At 48.1% G+C, this 18329-nt stretch overlaps 1 protein-coding gene across 1 annotated transcript in view; it reads right to left on the bottom strand.

Annotated features, from left to right (window-relative positions):
- Positions 1–1602: 1602 nt before the first annotated feature.
- The window catches only part of LOC116969598 (oocyte zinc finger protein XlCOF6-like), a 28567-nt gene continuing 11840 nt past the window's right edge, over positions 1603–18329 (bottom strand). Inside the window, exons 3-5 of the mRNA XM_033016427.1 lie at positions 5326–5486; positions 4090–5284; positions 1603–1628 (exon numbers count right to left, since the gene is read on the bottom strand). Of these exons, the coding sequence (XP_032872318.1) occupies positions 1603–1628; positions 4090–5284; positions 5326–5486 (1382 nt within the window). The remainder of the gene's footprint in view (positions 1629–4089; positions 5285–5325; positions 5487–18329) is intronic.

Genomic DNA, 18329 nt, shown 5'->3' with positions numbered 1-18329 from the left:
CATTGGGCCGTCGGCAGCTGGCGACTGTAGAGGGTTCAGCACCGACTACGGGTGAACAAAGTAGGAAGATGAATGAACTTTATTACATTCCATCACAGTTAGGAATGTGGATTCCACTGCGGTAGATGTTTATGTTAAATGTTATTGTGTAATGTGTACTTTTTACTTGTATGGCTGTATGGTCATTCAAATATCACTACACCTTAATTGGTGCATGTGGCAATAAATCTGACCTTGAACTGGAAGTTAATAAATCGGCTAATTTCGGGAGGTCGGCAATGTTGTCGACCCAGCATTTCATGTGACCTTTGTGTTTGCCGGTGGGATATCTGGATTTAGTAGTAAACTGTCACCAGAATGATAGGCTTGGAGGTCAGATTGATTAATGATCACTATCACACTGCATGTTCCTGATGGTCAGCCGTGTATTCAGCATTGGTGTTGAAATGGGAGTCTCCTTGCTGGAATGTTAAAGAAAGAACTACAGACGCTGGTAAAATCGAAGGGAGACACAAACTGCTGGAGAAACTCAGCGGGCGAGGCAGCATCTATGGAGAGAAGGAATTGGCTATGTTTCAGGTTGAGACCCTTCTTCAGTGATATCAGAGGAGACGGCTGGATAAAGAAAGAATGTAGGCAGAGACAGTAAGGTCAGTGGGAAAACGAGGAAGGGGAAGGGATGGGATATGAGGTGCTGTTTCTTCAATTAGCGCTGGGCATCACACTGCCAATGGAGCCCTAGGACAGAAAGGTCAGATTGGGACTGGGAGGGGGAGTAAGTGCTGGGCCACCGGGAGAGTCTGTGCTTGGTCTTGCCGATGTAGAGAAGATGAAACCTGGAACAGCGGATGCAGTAGATGAGGTTGGAGGAGGTACAAACTTGATTGTAATCTAACAGGTATAAGGATAATATTCTTAAAACAAGCTCATTGAATTGTTTATGTAGGAGCGGCACAAAAAAGGGAACAGACCAAATCACTCTTAAAATTCCAAGGAGTGAAGTGAAATGTGGAAAGATTCTTGCTAAGATTGAAAGTAAAAGGCTCTGGAAGTAATCTCGGCTGCGTCTCATTTTGAGATTAATCACTGAGGCCCAATTGTCTTGTGGTGTCTTTTTTATCAAGTTTTGTTCAGATTGATGTTATGTTTTACAAGTTATTCACATGTTTAACTTTACAAAATCCCACCTTGACAACAATTGCTTCCATCTGCACACTGGCAGTTACAGCTATGATGCCACAATGGGATCCAATCCTTGCTGGCCATCCCCACTTAGTCCTGTGGGATTTTTTTAAAAGTTTAAAAACTGGGTGGCTGATGTGGTGGGGGTGGGGAGGGAGTGCTGAGGGAGGCAGGGCTGGGGGAGGCAGGGGAAGTGCAATTGGATTATTTTTTAAATTCCTGGCAGCAAGTGCAATTGGGGGGCTGAATTGGAAGGGAGAGAGTGCTGGGGGATAAGGGGAAATAAGCTGTCCTTGCACATTTGGGGGCTTTGGGTGAGTTGAGGATTATTGTATTGGGGGAACAGGTGAGTGGTGGAATATTGCATTAGGGGAATGGGTTACGTTGAGGGACCAGGCCTACCGTGTGCCAGGGAGACAACTAGTCCCACTTGGTCTGGTACCAAGCTAAAAGTTTGTATCAGCAGAGATAAACAATGTTCACCACTGAAGGCTGAAATGGCATCAAACAGTGAGGATTGGTAAAGAATAGCCTGATACAAAATGTAACATTGTTTGCTGTCAAAAAAGTATGTTGTGCAGAATGTGTATAATAATTGCCCTTTTTCTTCTGCAACGTTGGTGACGGCTGCGTTAGAAAAAGGTGACAGTGTTCACTAGGATTTGACCACAATTGAATCAATGGATCATATTTTGTACAGCTAATCCATTATTTGTCAGACATACCTTGCAGTACAAATCTTCAGTCTCTTCATAAAGGCAAGAGTGGGCATGTTGCTATAGAAACTCCTCAGAGGAATGACCCTTGTAGGAAAGGAAGCATTTCCTAATCTAATCAAATCCATTAAACAAATAAAACACAACAGCAGCCAAACGATATTCCCAGCTGCAGGAGCTATCTTTGAAGTAGTGGGGAGGTGTGCGACTGCCCTACGGCTACAGATATGCATGGAGGCGAGAATAATTTCTTATCATTTCTGGAGATGGTTAGCATTTTCTTTCATTATTGATAACAACATGAATTCTGAAGAATTCCGAAAAACACAGTGAGGTCAGGAAAAAACTGGTTTTATTTGTTACGTAAGGCACAAATACATCAAGACTCTCTTAAAAAAAACTTTTAAATGCCTTTAAGTTTTTGGGCCAGTGGCAGCCAGCTGGTACTGTGAGCAGTCGGCTGTGTGCAGCTTGGCTCACTTTACCATTTTCACTTGGGTACAGTATGAATGAGAAGATGCTGGTACTGTTGATGGTCTGCTCCTCGACAGGGCCAAGGAGGGGCTTATATTAGGAACACTTCTCCATCCGTTTCCCACCACGGATGGCTGACCTGCTGAGTTCTACCGGCACTATGGAGGGGAATCAATACTCCAGGACTTGATTAGGACGCGGGGGGGGGGGGGGGAAGTCTCCTTAATTTGAAGAATTCAATGTTCATATCATTGGGCTGTAAGCTATGAGGTGCTGTTCCTCCAGTTTGTGTGTCACATAACTCTGGCAATGGAGGAGGCCCAGGCAAAAAGGTCAGTGTGGGAATGGGAAGGGGAGTTAATATGGTTGGCAACTGGGAGTGTTTGTGTTTGGTCCTTATCCGTCCTTAGCCTTGGCGGACCGAGCGCAATGCAGAGTGGGGGGATCGAGGACCAGATAGAAGGAACAGCAGATGCTGGTTTACAAAAAGAGACACAATCTCCTGGAGTAACTTGCACGTCTGGAGAGCATGGACAGGCAACATTCTAGGTCAGGACCCTTCTTCAGACTGCTTGTTGTGGGGGGTGGAGAAAGTTGGAAAGGAGAGGTGGGAGTGGTTGCCTTAGATTCTCTTCGCTCTACAGATGCTGCCTGACCCACTGAGTTCCTCCACCGCTTTAGAGGGAATGGACAGATGACGTTTTGAGTCAGGATCCTTCTTCAGACTGAGTGGAGAGGGTGGGGGGAGGAAGCTGGAAAAGAGAGATGGGGGCTGGACAAAGCCTGGCAAGTGATAGGTGAACACAAAATGCTGGAGTAACTCAGCAGGATAGGCAGCATCTCTAGAGATAAGGAATGGTGACGCTTCGAGGTTGAGACCCATCTTCAGAAGTGATAGGTGGATATAGGTGAGGGAGACACAAGAAACTGCGGATGCTGGAATCTTGCATAGAACACAATTTAGTTAAATGCACAGAGTCTTTTGCCCAGAGTGGGGGAATCGAGGACCAGAGGACATGGGTTCAAGGTGAAGGGGAAAAGATTTAAAAGGAAATTGAGGGGTAACATTTTCACACAGGGTGGTGGGAGTATGGAACAAACTGTCAGAGGAGGTAGTTGAGGCTGTGACTATTCCAAGAAACAGTTAGACAGTTACATGGATAGGCCAAATTTGGAGCGATATGGACCAAACACGGGCAGATGGGACTAGTGTAGCTGGGACATGTTGGTCGGTGTGGGTAAGTTGGGCCGAAGGGCCTGTTTCCACACTGTATCACTTTATGACTGACACAAAGTGCTGGAGTAACTCAGCGGGTCAGACAGCATCTGTGGAGGACATGGATAGGTGACATTTCAGAGTGCTGGAGTAACTCAGCGGGACAGGCAGCATCTCTGGAGACAAAGAATGGTGGAGTTTCGGGTCGACACTGAAGATGTGTCTTGACCCTGAAACGTTACCCATTCCTTCCTGCATTTTGTGTCTACCTAAACTGTGCCTATCCACGTGGCGATGTGCCAGCAGGCTGGAGGAGCGGCCAAAGGCCTTGCCGCAGAGCGGGCAGGTGAAGGGGCGCAGGCCGATGTGGTCTCGTCGATGCTCCAGCAGGTGGTCAAGGCGGGTGAATGCCTTGCCACACTCAGCGCACACAAAGGGTCTCTCTCCGATGTGTATCTACTGGTGCTCCCGCAGCCCCCATGCTCTCTTGTCACAGTGGGAGCAGCTGCTCGCCGGCGTGGGTCCGCCGGTGCTGCCGCAACCCCCGCGAGCTGTCAAACTCCTCACCGCAGTACAGGCAGTCGTAGGGCTGGCCACTGGTGTGCACGCGCTGGTGAGACAGGGCATGTGAGGCCATGGTGAAGCGCTCTCCGCACACCGGGCTGGGGACGGGACGGTCGACGGCGTGCACCCGCTGGTGGGACTGCAGAGAGGTGGAGCGGGTGAAGCCCTTGCCACACTGTGTGCAGGTGTAGGGACGCTCGCCGGTGTGGGTGCGCTGGTGCATCAGTAGGTTGCTGGAGTGGGTGAAGCCCTTGCCGCACTGGATGCAGGTGTAGGGCCGTTCACCGGTGTGGGTGCGCTGGTGCTTCAGCAGGTTGTTGGAGCGGGTGAAGCCCTTGCCGCACTGGGTGCAGGTGTAGGGGCGTTCGCCAGTGTGGGTGTGCTGGTGCACCAGCAGGGTGCTGGAGTGGGTGAAGCCCTTTCCGCACTGTGCGCAGGTGTAGGGGCGCTCGCCGGTGTGGGTGTGCTGGTGCACCAGTAGGTTGCTGGCGCGGGTGAAGTCCTTGCCGCACTGGATGCAGGTGTAGGGACGCTCGCCAGTATGGGTGCGCTGGTGGGACAGCAGGTTGCTGGGGCAGGTGAAGCCCTTGCCGCACTGGATGCAGGTGTATGGCCGCTCGCCAGTGTGGGGTGCGCTGGTTGTTGCAGCAGGGTGCTGGAGCGGGTGAAGCCCTTGCCGCACTGGATGCAGGGTGTATGGCCGCTCGCCAGTGTGGGTGCGCTGGTGCAACAGCAGGGTGCTGGAGCGGGTGAAGCCCTTGCCGCACTGGGCACAGGTGTAGGGACGCTCGCCGGTGTGAGTGCGCTGGTGAATCTTCAGGTGGATGGATGACTTGAAGCCTTTGCCGCAGTTGGAGCAGGTGAAGGGCCGCTCATTGCTGTGCACCCGCCGGTGATCCCACAACGCCGACAACTGGGCAAAACTCTTGCCGCAGGTGGAGCAGCCATGGGGCTTCTCGCCTGTGTGCACCCGCCGGTGTATCTTCAGCACATCCGCCGTCTTGAAGCTCTTGCCGCAGTCGAAGCAGGTGAAGGGCCTCTCGCCGGAGTCCACGCGGTTGTGCTGCTGCAGCTTGTCATAGCAGGTGAAGCTCTTGCCGCACTCCAAGCAGTCGAAGGGGCGTTCTCCCGTGTGCACCCACCGGTGGATCTCCAGCTGGCTCGGGTACTGACAGGCCTGGCCACACACGTCACACTCATAACGCTTCTCCTTGTTGTGTCCCGCCATGTGGTCCTCCATCGCAGCTCAGCAGCTCGAAGCTCAGCCCGCACACCGAGCAGATCGGGGCCGCTCACGTCCTCGTCTCTCCATCCACGGCACCGGCTCCTAAGCCCTGCAGGGGGAACACAGAGCGTCAACAAGCTGGCAAACAGGACATTACAGATCCGATCTTTGGCCGGAAGCAAGGTGGCGGAGGCTGGTTGCTAAAAAGGGGTCCTATAATCACCCATGAATCTGCCCATGACCGCTCTAAGTGTTTTGCGTAGGAGTAGGCCATCTTGCTCTGCTATAAGATCTTTGATTGGCTCTAGCCCAAGTGAGAGGAGAGTTAGAAGTGGGTCAGAGGGGGGGAAACCGTTGAAAAGGAGAGGCAAAGCACAGGCAGACTTTACTCAGAGCTGCTGTGGAATTGGAAGCAACAGCAACAAAGATAAGCAGGAGAAAACACTGATTGGCTCCAGCCCGTGTGGGAGGAGAGTTAGAAGTGAGTCAGAGGGGGGAAAACAATTGAAAACTGAGGAATTTGGTTTGCAAACTGGTAAATTAGGCAATTTGTTTTTGTTTTTTTGTTTGTGTTTATTTTATTATAAGTTAGTGCAATACAAAACAATACAGTGGGACCTAATTTTAGGTGCCAACTATGTCATAACGTAATTATACATTCAATGTACAACCTCTAGTTTTATGTTTTTGAAAAGGAAATAAGAAAGACAGGAAGAAGAAAATGGAGAGGAGAAAAAGAGGAAAAAATAGATAGTAGAAAATAGAAAAACGTGTATATAAGAAAAGAAAAAGTGGAAAGTAGAAATAGGAGAAAAATACACTTTAAAGAGACATTTTCAAATCTTTATTCAGAGATGTAAATCTATCCACGACCTGACCTGAAATCAGCAATCTTTACAGTACCGCTGCATCACATGATTCCAAAAAGTCGATAAAAGGGGACCAACTCCTTAAGAATTGGTCATATTTATCTATTAGTCGGAGTCTCATTTCTTCAAGGTGCGCTATGTCCATCATATTCCTAATCCACATTTTAGCAGTTGGTATAGCTGTATTTTTCCAAAATTTAAGTATCAATTTATTTCAAATTATTAACCCATAATTTAAAAAAACATTTTGGTCTTTATTTAAATTGATATCTTTTATTATTCCAAATATAATCCATTCTGTATTAGGTTCTATTCTTGACTTGAAAAGCTTTGTAAATATATCAAATACTAGACCAAGTGCAGACCCGTTGGGTCTGTTCCCCCAACGTGCGGTTGTGGGGGGGGGGGAGGCGGCATGCAGCATCACACACACTAACTATCCCCACCGCACTCACGCTAATTACCCCCCTTGATATTATATTAATATTATTAATTTGCTCCTTTTACCCCATAACCACCCTATCTACTGACGCATAGCCCCCAACTTGCAGTCACATCTAGAGAGGGGGGGGGGGCGGGCGTGGGTAGAGAGTGAGGGCAGAGAGAGAAGGGGCAGAGACAGAGAGAGAGACAGAGATACAGAGGGAGGGGCAAGAGGGATAGGGGGTGGAGAGGAGGATAAGAGGGAGGGTGGGTGAGAGGGGAAAGGTGGGGGAGGAGGGGAGAGAGAGAGGGTGCGAGTGAGGGGGAGAGAGAGGGGGTGCTGAGAGGGGGGTGAGGGGGAGAGGTGGGGAGCAAGGAGGGGGAGGGTGGAGGGAAGAGGGTAAGGGGTGTGGAGGGGAGGGGGTTTAGGGGATGGAGTGAGGGTGGGGGAGGGGAGGAGGGGGGTGTAACAATAGGATTGTTTATTTAAGTACTGTTGTACGGGGGACTGGTTTAGAGGTGACACCGGGGCGCGGCACAGTTCGGATGATGACTGCACAAAGACAATAAAGTTCAAGTAAGCAAGACTGCTTTAATCGTCCATTATGTATAGTCCAGATAGAGACAGAACATAATGAAACATGGTGGCAGCGGTGGGATGGACGTCGAAAATTGTCAGAATTAACTAAAAAAGTGAAAGTTTAGCTAGCTAGCAGCAGGCTAACGTTAGCCTTACAGAAGCCGGCAAAGAAGAAAATGCAGTTGAACAATTGAAGCCAGTAGCTTGTTTTCAGTGGGCCCGTAGCCAACAGCACACCAAAGACACAACAAAGCACAAAAGATAAGCAGTTAGCCTTCAGCATCGGCAAAGAAAAAAAACAACAGCTAGCTGACAGCGATGGAAGGGCTAAAATCCCCTGGAACTTTAGTTTTAGACTCCAACAACTTGGCGAAGTCATGGAAAAGTTGGAAGGAGGAGTTCACACTGTACATAGACCTTACCATGCCAGACGCCGAAGAGAACACAAAAGTCAAGCTATTCAACTATCTCATCGGAGAAAAAGGCAGAGAACTTTGGGCAACTTTGTCGAGTGCTAGCCCTTCAGCGAGGACCACAGTGAGTTCAATGATCATACAGTTTGACAAGTACTGCAACCCAAAGGTGAACGGACTGTGGAAAGGTACCGATTCTTCATGAGGAACCAAGGATTGGATGAAAACGTGGACAGCTATGTAACAGACTTAAAAATACTTACTAGTAGTTGCAATTTTGGGGACATTAGAGATTCATTGATTAGAGATCGACTTGTGTGTGGTACAAATAGCTCAGCACTGAGGGAGAGATTACTCAGGGAAGAGAAGCTGACTCTTGAGACATGCCTGCACATTTGTAGAGCTACAGAGCTGTCAAGGGAGAATAGCAGAACACTGCAAGGACAGACAGTGGAGGAGGTACATGCACTGAAACAGGCAGAAGAGAGACAAAAAGACAATGAGATACTGTGCAAGTTTTGTGGTAGAACACACGAGAGGAATAAGAAAAAATGCCCAGCTTTTGGAAAAAAGTGTAAGAAGTGTGGAAAGGAAAATCATTTTGCAGCTCAGTGCAGATCGAGACAAGAGAGCAGTAGGAAAACTAAGAAAGTGCATGCAGTTACAGAGCAGACTAGTGACAGTGACTCTTATGAGGATGTCAACTGTATAACTGAAGCAAATAGAGAGGATGAAACTGTAAACCAGGTTAAAAACAGCCACAGTCAGGGCCAGCAGCTCTTTGCAGGAATGAAGATAGGGGAAAAGTTAGTTGACTTCCAGATAGACTGTGGGGCCACCTGTAATGTCATCCCCATCGATCTACTAAACCCAGACACACAGTTAGAGCACACTGAGAAGGTGCTAGTGATGTATAACAAGACCAAGTTGACTCCTCTGGGTACATGTAAGGTTAAGGTCAGAAACCCCAGAAACAACAAGCTGTACCGACTAGAGTTTCAAGTGTTTGACCAGAGTAGCAGAATCCCTGTACTGGGCAGAAAAGCCAGCGAGGCAATGAAGTTGATAAAAGTACAGTACGAGAATATTCTGGCTATAGACAACATAGTGAAGAAAGAGCCGAGCCCAGTGACAAAGGGAGAAAGTGGCAAACATATGACCATGGACAAAATAAATGAAGAGTTTGAGGATGTGTTCACCGGAGATGGCTGCATGGAGGGCGAATATAGAATAGAGATAGATGACAGAGTACCGCCAGTGAAACTGCCAAAGCGCAGAGTGCCTGTAGCTATGATGACACCTCTACAAGAGGAACTCAAAGATCTAGAGAGAAGAGGGATAATCACACCAGTGGAACGTAGCACTGACTGGATCAGTAGCATGGTCGCAGTGAGAAAACCTAATGGGAAGCTGAGGATCTGTATAGACCCAAAACCTCTGAATCGGGCACTAAAAAGAAGTCACTATCCACTCCCAATTATAGATGACATCCTGCCGGAGATGTCAAAGGCAAAAGTATTCACAGTCTGCGACGTGAAGCAAGGCTTCTGGCACGTCAAACTAGAGGAAGAGTCGAGCTTCCTTACCACATTCGCCACCCCATTTGGTCGCTTCCGCTGGCTAAGGATGCCGATGGGAATAAGCCCAGCACCTGAAGTGTTCCAAAGAAAGCTCATGCAGGCCCTGGAGGGCCTCCCAGGAGTCTGCGTCATAGCAGATGATGTGTTAATCACGGGGGAAGGAGCAACACAAGAGGAGGCAGGAAAGGACCACGACGAGAAAGTCAGACGCTTTCTAACCAGGTGCAGAGAGCGCAACATCAAGCTGAACGCGGACAAATTCAAGCTCAGACAAAAAGAGGTACCCTACATAGGTCATCTGCTCACGGCCGAGGGACTGAGGGTTGACCCGGAGAAAGTACGGGCAATCAGAGAGATGCCAAGGCCAACGGACGTGAAAGGGGGTACAGAGATTAGTTGGGATGGTCAACTATCTTTCTAAGTTCTATGACCACCTTTCAGATGACTCTGAGATTCTGAGACAACTCACGCGCAAGGAGAACATGTGGGAATGGACGGACATCCAAGAAGGGGCGTTTCAAAGACTGAAAGACAAAATCGCTAAAGCACCAGTTCTACAATACTACAACAAGGAAAAGGAGTTGACACTTCAGTGTGATGCATCTGACACGGGACTGGGGGCCGCCCTGACACAGAAAGGTAAACCGGTAGCATTTGGTAGTAGGGCACTCACACTAACTGAAAGGGGCTATGCCCAAATAGAGAAAGAATGCTTAGCCATAGTGTTTGGGATGGAAAAGTTCCATCAGTATACTTATGGTAGAGAGGTCACAGTACAAAGCGACCACAAGCCTCTAGAAAATATACACAGAAAGCCATTACTTAGTGCACCTAAGAGACTGCAGAGAATGCTACTCAGGCTGCAGCAGTATGATATCAGTGTGACCTATGTTCCAGGCAGGGACATGCTACTTGCAGACACGCTGAGTAGAGCATACTTACCAGAGAGCACTAAGGGAGAGAGTGAGACAGATATAGAGACTGTGAACATGGTCAGCTACCTACCCATTTCAGCAGAGAGGCTGAGTGCCATCAGGGCTGCAACAAAAGATGACACAAAGTTACAGAGTGTGGCAAACAGAATACTGTCAGGGTGGCCCAAGAGAAAAAAGGACTTAAAGGGCCTTTTCACGGGGCGAGTTGACGCAAGATGTCACCAGAGTGAAGAGGTCGTGGTCCAGCACGAGTCTCGCACGATATAACGGCAGTAGATAAAGAGTTCCCACGGTACTCGGCATTTATGTTATTCGTGCGAGTTACTTGGCCGTTTCCCGAGCTGTCGCGTTAAATCTTGAATGAACATCGTGAACTACACGTGACACAAATGATGTAACTTTTTTTTTCACACACTATATATATCCTCCCTTGGTTGAATCGGCTCAAATGTCTTCTGTATTATGGCAAGAAAGTAAATTGCAACGTAGCCATCAAAATGTTTGCAACTGGATTTTAAATGAATGGGAAACTTTTAAATGGAGGAAAATAGTTTTTATAAATTAATAACTTTTGTATGGCGATCATTTAAATGTCTAAACTATGGTTTATCCCAGGCGCTATTCATAAAGACGAAGCTTGCACATATGCATATAAAAATCTTACATGTGCACACATTTACCAGTCAACTTTTCAATTCGTGAATTCGTTTTACTTTTATAACGGGAGTGCCTTTATTAATCTATCCAGTAGTAACCACAGATGCTGTGATTCCAGTACTTGCTTTGATTTGTAATGCTTCAAACCTAACTTACTGGCCGAATTGCACTTTATGATCTTCCAAGGTGGTGAAAGGCGCCACGTAAATGCAAGTTCATTGGCAGTATATGGGCAGAGACCCATTGGCAGGAATGTGCAAGTTTACTCGGAGCTTGCATTAAAAACGTGGACGTGAATGCAAAAACGATGTGAAGGAAGGACATGACCTTTTACAGAGAGGGTGTTTACTGCTGCCTCGCAGATGATCCATCCCTGCACCGTGATCTGCTCCGATCAGACTAGGGGGGTAGGGAGGTGGCAATAGGGCCTCTGTCTCCAAATGGGACAGAGCAGCAAGAAAGTGCCTGACCTGCAGAGTCACAAGGAGGAAGAGCAGGGCGCAGCAGCACAAGCAGTGCAACCAGAGGCATCTCCTGCCGCTGCTGCTGCTGCTGCTGTTGTTGTTGTTGTTGTTGTTGCCGCGGCGCCGCTGCTGCTGCTGCCCCCGCGCCCACGGCTCCTCCCTCGCTACAGTAACAAAGGGGGCATGGTCCCGCCCACCTCGCCCGCTCCCATTGGCCCGCCCGCTCCCTCCCCGACCCCTCCCTTTGTGACGTCGTCGCCGCCTGCCTGCGAATGGTCGCCTCCGCTGTCAATCAACCGCCCCCCCCCCCTTCTCCCCACGTGACCCTTTCGGTGGACCACCCACCCTCTGAGCTCCTTCTGGCTTGCTAGATGGGTCCCTATTTGCTCAGCCGCTTGCACGCCAAGCCCACCTCTGGCAAGCGTGCCAGGCATGCACAGGGGTCGGAAGAGCAAGACAGTTATCTGCATTAATTGAGAATTCTAACCATATTTGTGCAAAGTCATGAAGTAATTGGGCACGGAAGCAAGCCCTTCGGCCCAACTTGCCCACGCCAACTAGGGTTGACAACTTTCTCACTCCTAAATAAGGGTCAAAGGGTCAAAATAAGGGACAAATTTGCCGACGGCAATTCGTTGACCGAGCCGGTGGGCCAGCTGAGGAGTTTTGGCCCGGGCACCGGAGAATATTCGGCACCCCATCCAACTCATGAACCGATGATCGGCCATGAGAAGGAGGGCTGGAGGTGTCGGCGGTAAGCGAAAGTCTAAAGGTCGAACAGCTGGCCAGGCTGCCGAACCTTGCTCACCCTCTCCCTGCTCCAAGGAGCCCACAGGCAGTGTTATCTGTGGCATCTCCTGTTGCCTCTCCACCTGTCTCTCTTGCTGCGTCTCCTCCTCATTCTCCTGCATGGCAAAAACATCTCTGACCAGCTTTACCCCCTTCCTTTGAGATTTTCTGGGAGCCATCTCTGCAAGTGTTCCTGTTAAAAAGATTATCCAACAATGACAATTAGGTGGGACGTCCTCGAAGGACACATGTTCCCATGTGTCCTTTTGAGACCACCTTTTTTAGTCACCCTCTGTCCCCTCTGTCCAGCTTCCGGGTTTACCGTTCGCAGGAGTTCCCACGCGCTATATCTCTAAAATCTGAAGTTATGTAATGTCTAAAGGAACTGCAGACGCTGGTTAATGCTGGTTAATATGCACAGAAGGACACAAAATGTTGGTGTAACTCAGCAGGTAAGTCAGATCTGGGAAGAAAAGCATAAAAAGCTGGAGTAAGTCAGCGGGTCAGGCATCATCTCTGGAGAAAAAGAATAGGTGACGATTCGAATCGGAGCCCTTCTTCAGACATCCTAATCGGAATTGAGTCTGAAGATGTGTCTCGTCCCGAAACATCAGCTTTTTTTTCTCCAGAGATGCTGCTTGACTCGCTGAGTTACTCCAGCTTTTTGTGTCTGTCTTCGGTTTAAACCAGCATGTGCAGTTCACTCCTTACACGGGTCTCTGCACAACATTGATTGGTAGCGTTCCGGACCCCTGGACCCGAGGACTCCGACCTGTATCTCTCAAAGAAGTACATGTGAAAAATATCTCACGGACCATAAAAATGCGTAACCTTTCAGTAAAGTCCCTTTTAAAGTCCCTTTTAAAGATTATAGTTATTTTCTTGAATCTCATTAACATAACTCATGAATAAGTTGATGTCCATATGCGGATGTAAATCTTTATTTTTATTTATTTTTTAAATTCAATCCCACTGAAGATAATATGTAATCACCTTCTGTCCCCTCTGTCCAGCTTCCGGGTTCACCGTTCGCAGGAGTTCCCACGGTACCCGCAAGAGTTATTACGGATATCGCACGGATATCGCACTGGCCACTACGTTCATATAATGTTGCAATACTCAACCACAAGTGTACAAGTCACTCTTGGAGAAATTCCAATTTTCTTGAATTTTCTCCCGAGTGACCAAGTTACACGATGACCTGCCGTTAGCGCTACGGTGGTCCACGGTGGTCCACGAATGCCGCACTGTTATCGCACGAGGTTCCCACGATGTTGAACTCTGGTTAACTCTTGCGTCAAGTCGCCCCGTGTAAAAGCCGCATTACCAAGTGACATCAGGCACTACCACACTTTCCAAGATGAACTGAGTTTCCAGGACGGCATAGTGTTCCGAGGAGACAGAGCCGTGATACCTGACGCACTCAGGGTGGACATCACTCACAGGATCCACTCCTCTCACCTGGGAGTAGAAGGATGTCGGAGGCGAGCGAGGGAGTGTGTATACTGGCTTGGAATGAACGACGAGATCAAGACCTTCATCGCCAAATGTGACATATGTAGGTCAGTGGACCCAAAGCAACAAAGAGAGACACTACATCCACATGACATGGCCAGCAGACCCTGGGCCAAGGTAGGAACGGACCTTTTCTCCTTTCACAATAAAGACTATCTGATAACAGTAGATTATTATTCAAACTTTTGGGAGGTCGATTATCTACCTGACACTAAGAGCAACACAGTGATCAAAAAACTCAAGGCCCACTTTGCCCGACAGGGGATTCCTGACATTGTTATCTCGGATAACGGACCCCAGTATGCATCACAAGAGTTTCAGCACTTCAGCCAGAAGTGGGGCTTTGAACACAGGACATCGTCGCCGGGATACCCGCAGAGTAATGGGAAGGCGGAGTCAGCGGTAAAGACAGCCAAGCGCCTGATGCTGAAGGCTGCAGCAGCGAGACAGGATCCGTACTTGGCAATGCTGGATCATCGCAACACACCGAGCCAGGGCCTCAACACAAGCCCGGCACAGAGACTCCTAAGCAGGAGGACCAGGACCCTGCTTCCCACAAAGGACACTCTGCTGAAGCCAGAGGTGACACACGACGAACAGGGACTGAAATACAACAGAGACATGAAAAGTACTACAACCGCACAGCAAAAGACATGGACACTCTGAAAAGAGAGGACAGTGTGAGAGTACAGCCCTATGACACACACAAGGGTTGGAGACCAGCGAGAGTGGTCCAACAGGTGAGCCATAGATCGTATGAGGTGGAGTTAGAGTCAGGAGGTGTTCTGAGACGAAATCGTCGCCACCTCAGACACAATCTCACCACGCTCACACCAACACAAAACACACCCACACCAACAGTGACTGAGGCGGCCATACCGCCAGATGGCCCAGCAGAGAACCAAGACACGGTCACCAGGTCAGGTCGACAAGTTGTCACCACGGTCACCAGGTCAGGTCGACAAGTTGTCAGACCCCGCTACCTGACAGACTATACTCAGTGATTAGAGTATGGACTATGAAAAAAAAAAAGAAATGAAAATGTGTTGTTTATGCACTTGTTGGAAACGGATGTTTTGAACTGTTGATTTATTATTGCTTATGTTGTTAGATCTGTTGTAAATGAGCAGAGCATATGGTACAAGTGTTGTACAGAATACCTAAGGGAAAGAGACTAACTTGAAAAGTGAAAAAGAAAGATGTAACAATAGGATTGTTATTTAAGTACTGTTGTACGGGGGTCTGGTTTAGAGGTGACACCGGGGCGCGGCACAGTTCGGATGATGACTGCACAAAGACAATAAAGTTCAAGTAAGCAAGACTGCTTTAATCGTCCATTATGTATAGTCCAGATAGAGACAGAACATAATGAAACAGGGGGGAGAGGGGGCAGGGGGAGAGGGGCAGAGAATGTGCTGAGAGGAGGGGGAGAGGTGGGGAACAGGGAGGGGGAGGGAGGGTGGAGGGAAGGGGGTAGGGGTATGTGGAGGGGAAGGGGTTAGGGGAGGGATGGTGGGGGGGATGGAGGGGAGGAAAAAGAGGGGAGAGAGAGAGAGGGGAGGAGAAGAGGGGGGAGAGGGGAGAGAGGGAGAGAGAGAGAGAGATATTAAGGGTACTCACAGTGCTGTGGACATTTGTTCAGTGTCATTCAGAGCTCAGAATGACAGAGACTAATTGACAGAGCTCCAGCTTGCAGAGATTAATTGAGGCACACCACTTCCTGGTTTTATAGTCCCTCTATAAATTAGGCAATTTATCAGTCAATATAAGCAAGATGGCTATTAGGGAGCGGCCTTGTGAGGGAAGTGCCTTGTGAGAAAAGGGCGAGTCTTTGGCTCGAGAGGAGGCTGAGGAGAGGCGGCTACGCAAAACGCTGGAGAGGGAGAGACGAAACAAGGATATGTCAGGCAAGCTGATTCAGTGTGATGCTTGCAGTATGTGGGAAGTCAAGGACACTGCTGGTCCCTCTGGCTGCTACAAATGTGAGGTGCATCCAGGTACAGCTCCTGAAGGACTGTGTTAGGGAACTGGAGAAGCAAGTGGATGACCTCGGGTTCATCCGAGAAACTGAGTCGTTCCTCGACAAGTCCTACAGTAAGATTGTTACACCTAAGGTACTAGAAGAGAGAAGGTGGGAGACAGTGAGAAAGGGAGGGAAGCATGGAATGCAAATGTCCCCAGGTGTTGTACCTCTTGTGAACAGGTTCACCCACTTAGAAGCTGTCGGGACCGAAGATGTTATTACATTGAGCGGCAGACTGGCTTGCGAAGCAAAAAGGGCTGTTGAGCCAAAACCAAAGAGGCCAACGTCATTGTTAGAGGTACGGACAGGGGTTTCTGCGGCAACAGATGGGATTCGAGGATGGTGTGCTGCCTTCCTGGTGCCAGGATCCAGGATGTCACGGACAGAGTGCAGAAAATCCTCAAGGGCGAAGGTGAACAGCCGGGAGTGGTAGTGCATGCCGGCACAAACGATGTCGGAAAGAAGGGGATGAATATTCTGCAGATTGACTTTAGAGAGCTTTGAAAAATGCTGTAAAGCAGGACCTCCAGGGTTGGTATCTCTGGTTTGTTTCCTGTTCCTCGTGCTGGCGAGAGCAGGAACAGGGAGATACGGTACCTGAATGTGTGGCTGAGGAACTGGTGCACGGGCAGGGATTTAGATTCTTAGATCACTGGGATCTGTTTTGGAGTAAAGGGGAACTATACAAAAGGGACGGATTGCATCTTAACAGGTGGGGGACCAGCTTTCTGGCAGGCAGGTTTGCCACTGCTACACGGGTGGTTTAAAACTGAATAAGGGGGTGGGGTGTCAAATGGGATAGTTGAGGACGGAGTTAAAGGGAAAGGGTTTCTTAAATGTGTGAGTGGAGAGACAGAGGGGTGTAAAATGAGGGGAGAAGCAATAGGTAGCAAGGTGAAAAGTAAAAGTGGCAGGCAGACAAATCCAGGGCAAAAATTAAAAAGGGCCACTTTTCAACATAAGTGTTTAAGGGGTAAGAGTGTTGTAAAAACAAACCTGAAGGCTGTAACCTCAATGTAAGGCGCATTCCATATAATCAAATAACAATTAAAGCACGGAAACAGGCCATCTCGGCCATACAAGTCCGCGCCGAACACTTATTTTCCCCTAGTCTCATCTACCTGCACTCAGACCATAACCCTCCATTCCTTTCCCATCCATATATCTATCCAATTGAATTTTAAATGATAAAATCGAACCTGCCTTCACCCATTCCTCTGGAAGCTCATTCCACACAGCTACCACTCTCTGATTAAAGAAGTTCCCCCTCATGTTACCCCTAAACTTCTGTCCCTTAATTCTAAAGTCATGTCCTCTTGTTTGAATCTTCCCTACTCTCAATAGGGAAAAACCTATCCAGGTCAACTCTGTCTATCCCTCTCATCATTTTAAAGACCTCCATGAAGTCCCCCCTTAACCTTCTGCACTCCAAAGAATAAAGACCTAACATTCAACCTTTCTCTGTAACTTAGTTGCTGAAACCCAGGCAACATTCTAGTAAACCTCCTCTGTACTCTCTCTATTTTGTTGACATCCTTCCTATAATTGGGCGACCAAAATTGTACACCATACTCCAGAATTGGCCTCACCAATGTACAATTTTAACATTACATCCCAACTTCTATACTCAGTGCTCTGATTTATAAAGGCTAGCACACATGAGATTCCACCTTCAGGGAACTATGCACAGTTATTCCTAGATCCCTCTGTTCAACTGCATTCCTCAATTCGCTACCATTTACCATGTACGTCCTATTTTGATTTGTCCTGCCAAGATGTAGCACCTCAGACTTATCAGCATTAAACTCCATCTGCCATCTTTCAGCCCATTCTTCCAAATGGCCTAAATCTCTCTGTAGACTTTGGCAATCTAATCTTTGTAATAAGGTGGATGAGTTGAATGTGCAGATAGTTATTAATGACTATGATATAGTTGGGATCAGGGAGACATGGCTCCAGGGTGACCAAGGCTGGGAGCTGAACATCCAGGGATATTCAATATTCAGGAGGGATAGACAGAAAGGAAAAGGAGGTGGGGTAGCGTTGCTGGTTAGAGAGCAGATTAACGCAATAGAAAGGAAGGACATTAGCTTGGAGGGTGTGGAATCGATATGGGTAGAGCTGCGAAACAATAAGGGGCAGAAAATGCTAGTGGGAGTTGTGTACAGGCCACCTATCAGTGGTAGTGGAGTTGGGGATGGAATCAAACAGGAAATTAGAAATGCGTGCAACAAAGGTAAAACAGTTATAATGGGTGACTTCAATCTACATATAGATTGGGTGAATCAAACTGGCAACGGTGCTGAGGAAGTGGATTTCTTGGAATGTTTGCGGGATAGTTTTCTAAACCAACATGGATGAACTACAACAATTGTTCATCCCTGTTCAGCAAAATAATAAATCAGGGAAGGTAGTGCATCCGTGGATAACAAGGGAAATCAGGGATAATATTAAAACAAGAGATGAAGCATACAAATTAGCCAGAAAAAGCAGCCAACCAGAGGACTGGGAGAAATTCTGAGTCCAGCAGAGGAGGACAAAGGGCTTAATTAGGAAAGGGAAAATCGATTATGAAAGAAAACTGTCAGGCCACATAAAAACTGACTGCAAAAGTTTTTATAGATATGTGAAGAGAAAAAGATTAGTTAAAACAAATGTAGGTCCATTGCAGTCAGATACAGGTGAATAGATCATGGGGAACAAA

This window comes from Amblyraja radiata, unplaced genomic scaffold (genome assembly GCF_010909765.2).
Source record: "Amblyraja radiata isolate CabotCenter1 unplaced genomic scaffold, sAmbRad1.1.pri S89, whole genome shotgun sequence".
Taxonomy (NCBI): domain Eukaryota; kingdom Metazoa; phylum Chordata; class Chondrichthyes; order Rajiformes; family Rajidae; genus Amblyraja; species Amblyraja radiata.
The sequence above is the reverse complement of the archived record's forward strand: the minus strand, read 5'-3'. Positions and strand labels throughout refer to the sequence as shown.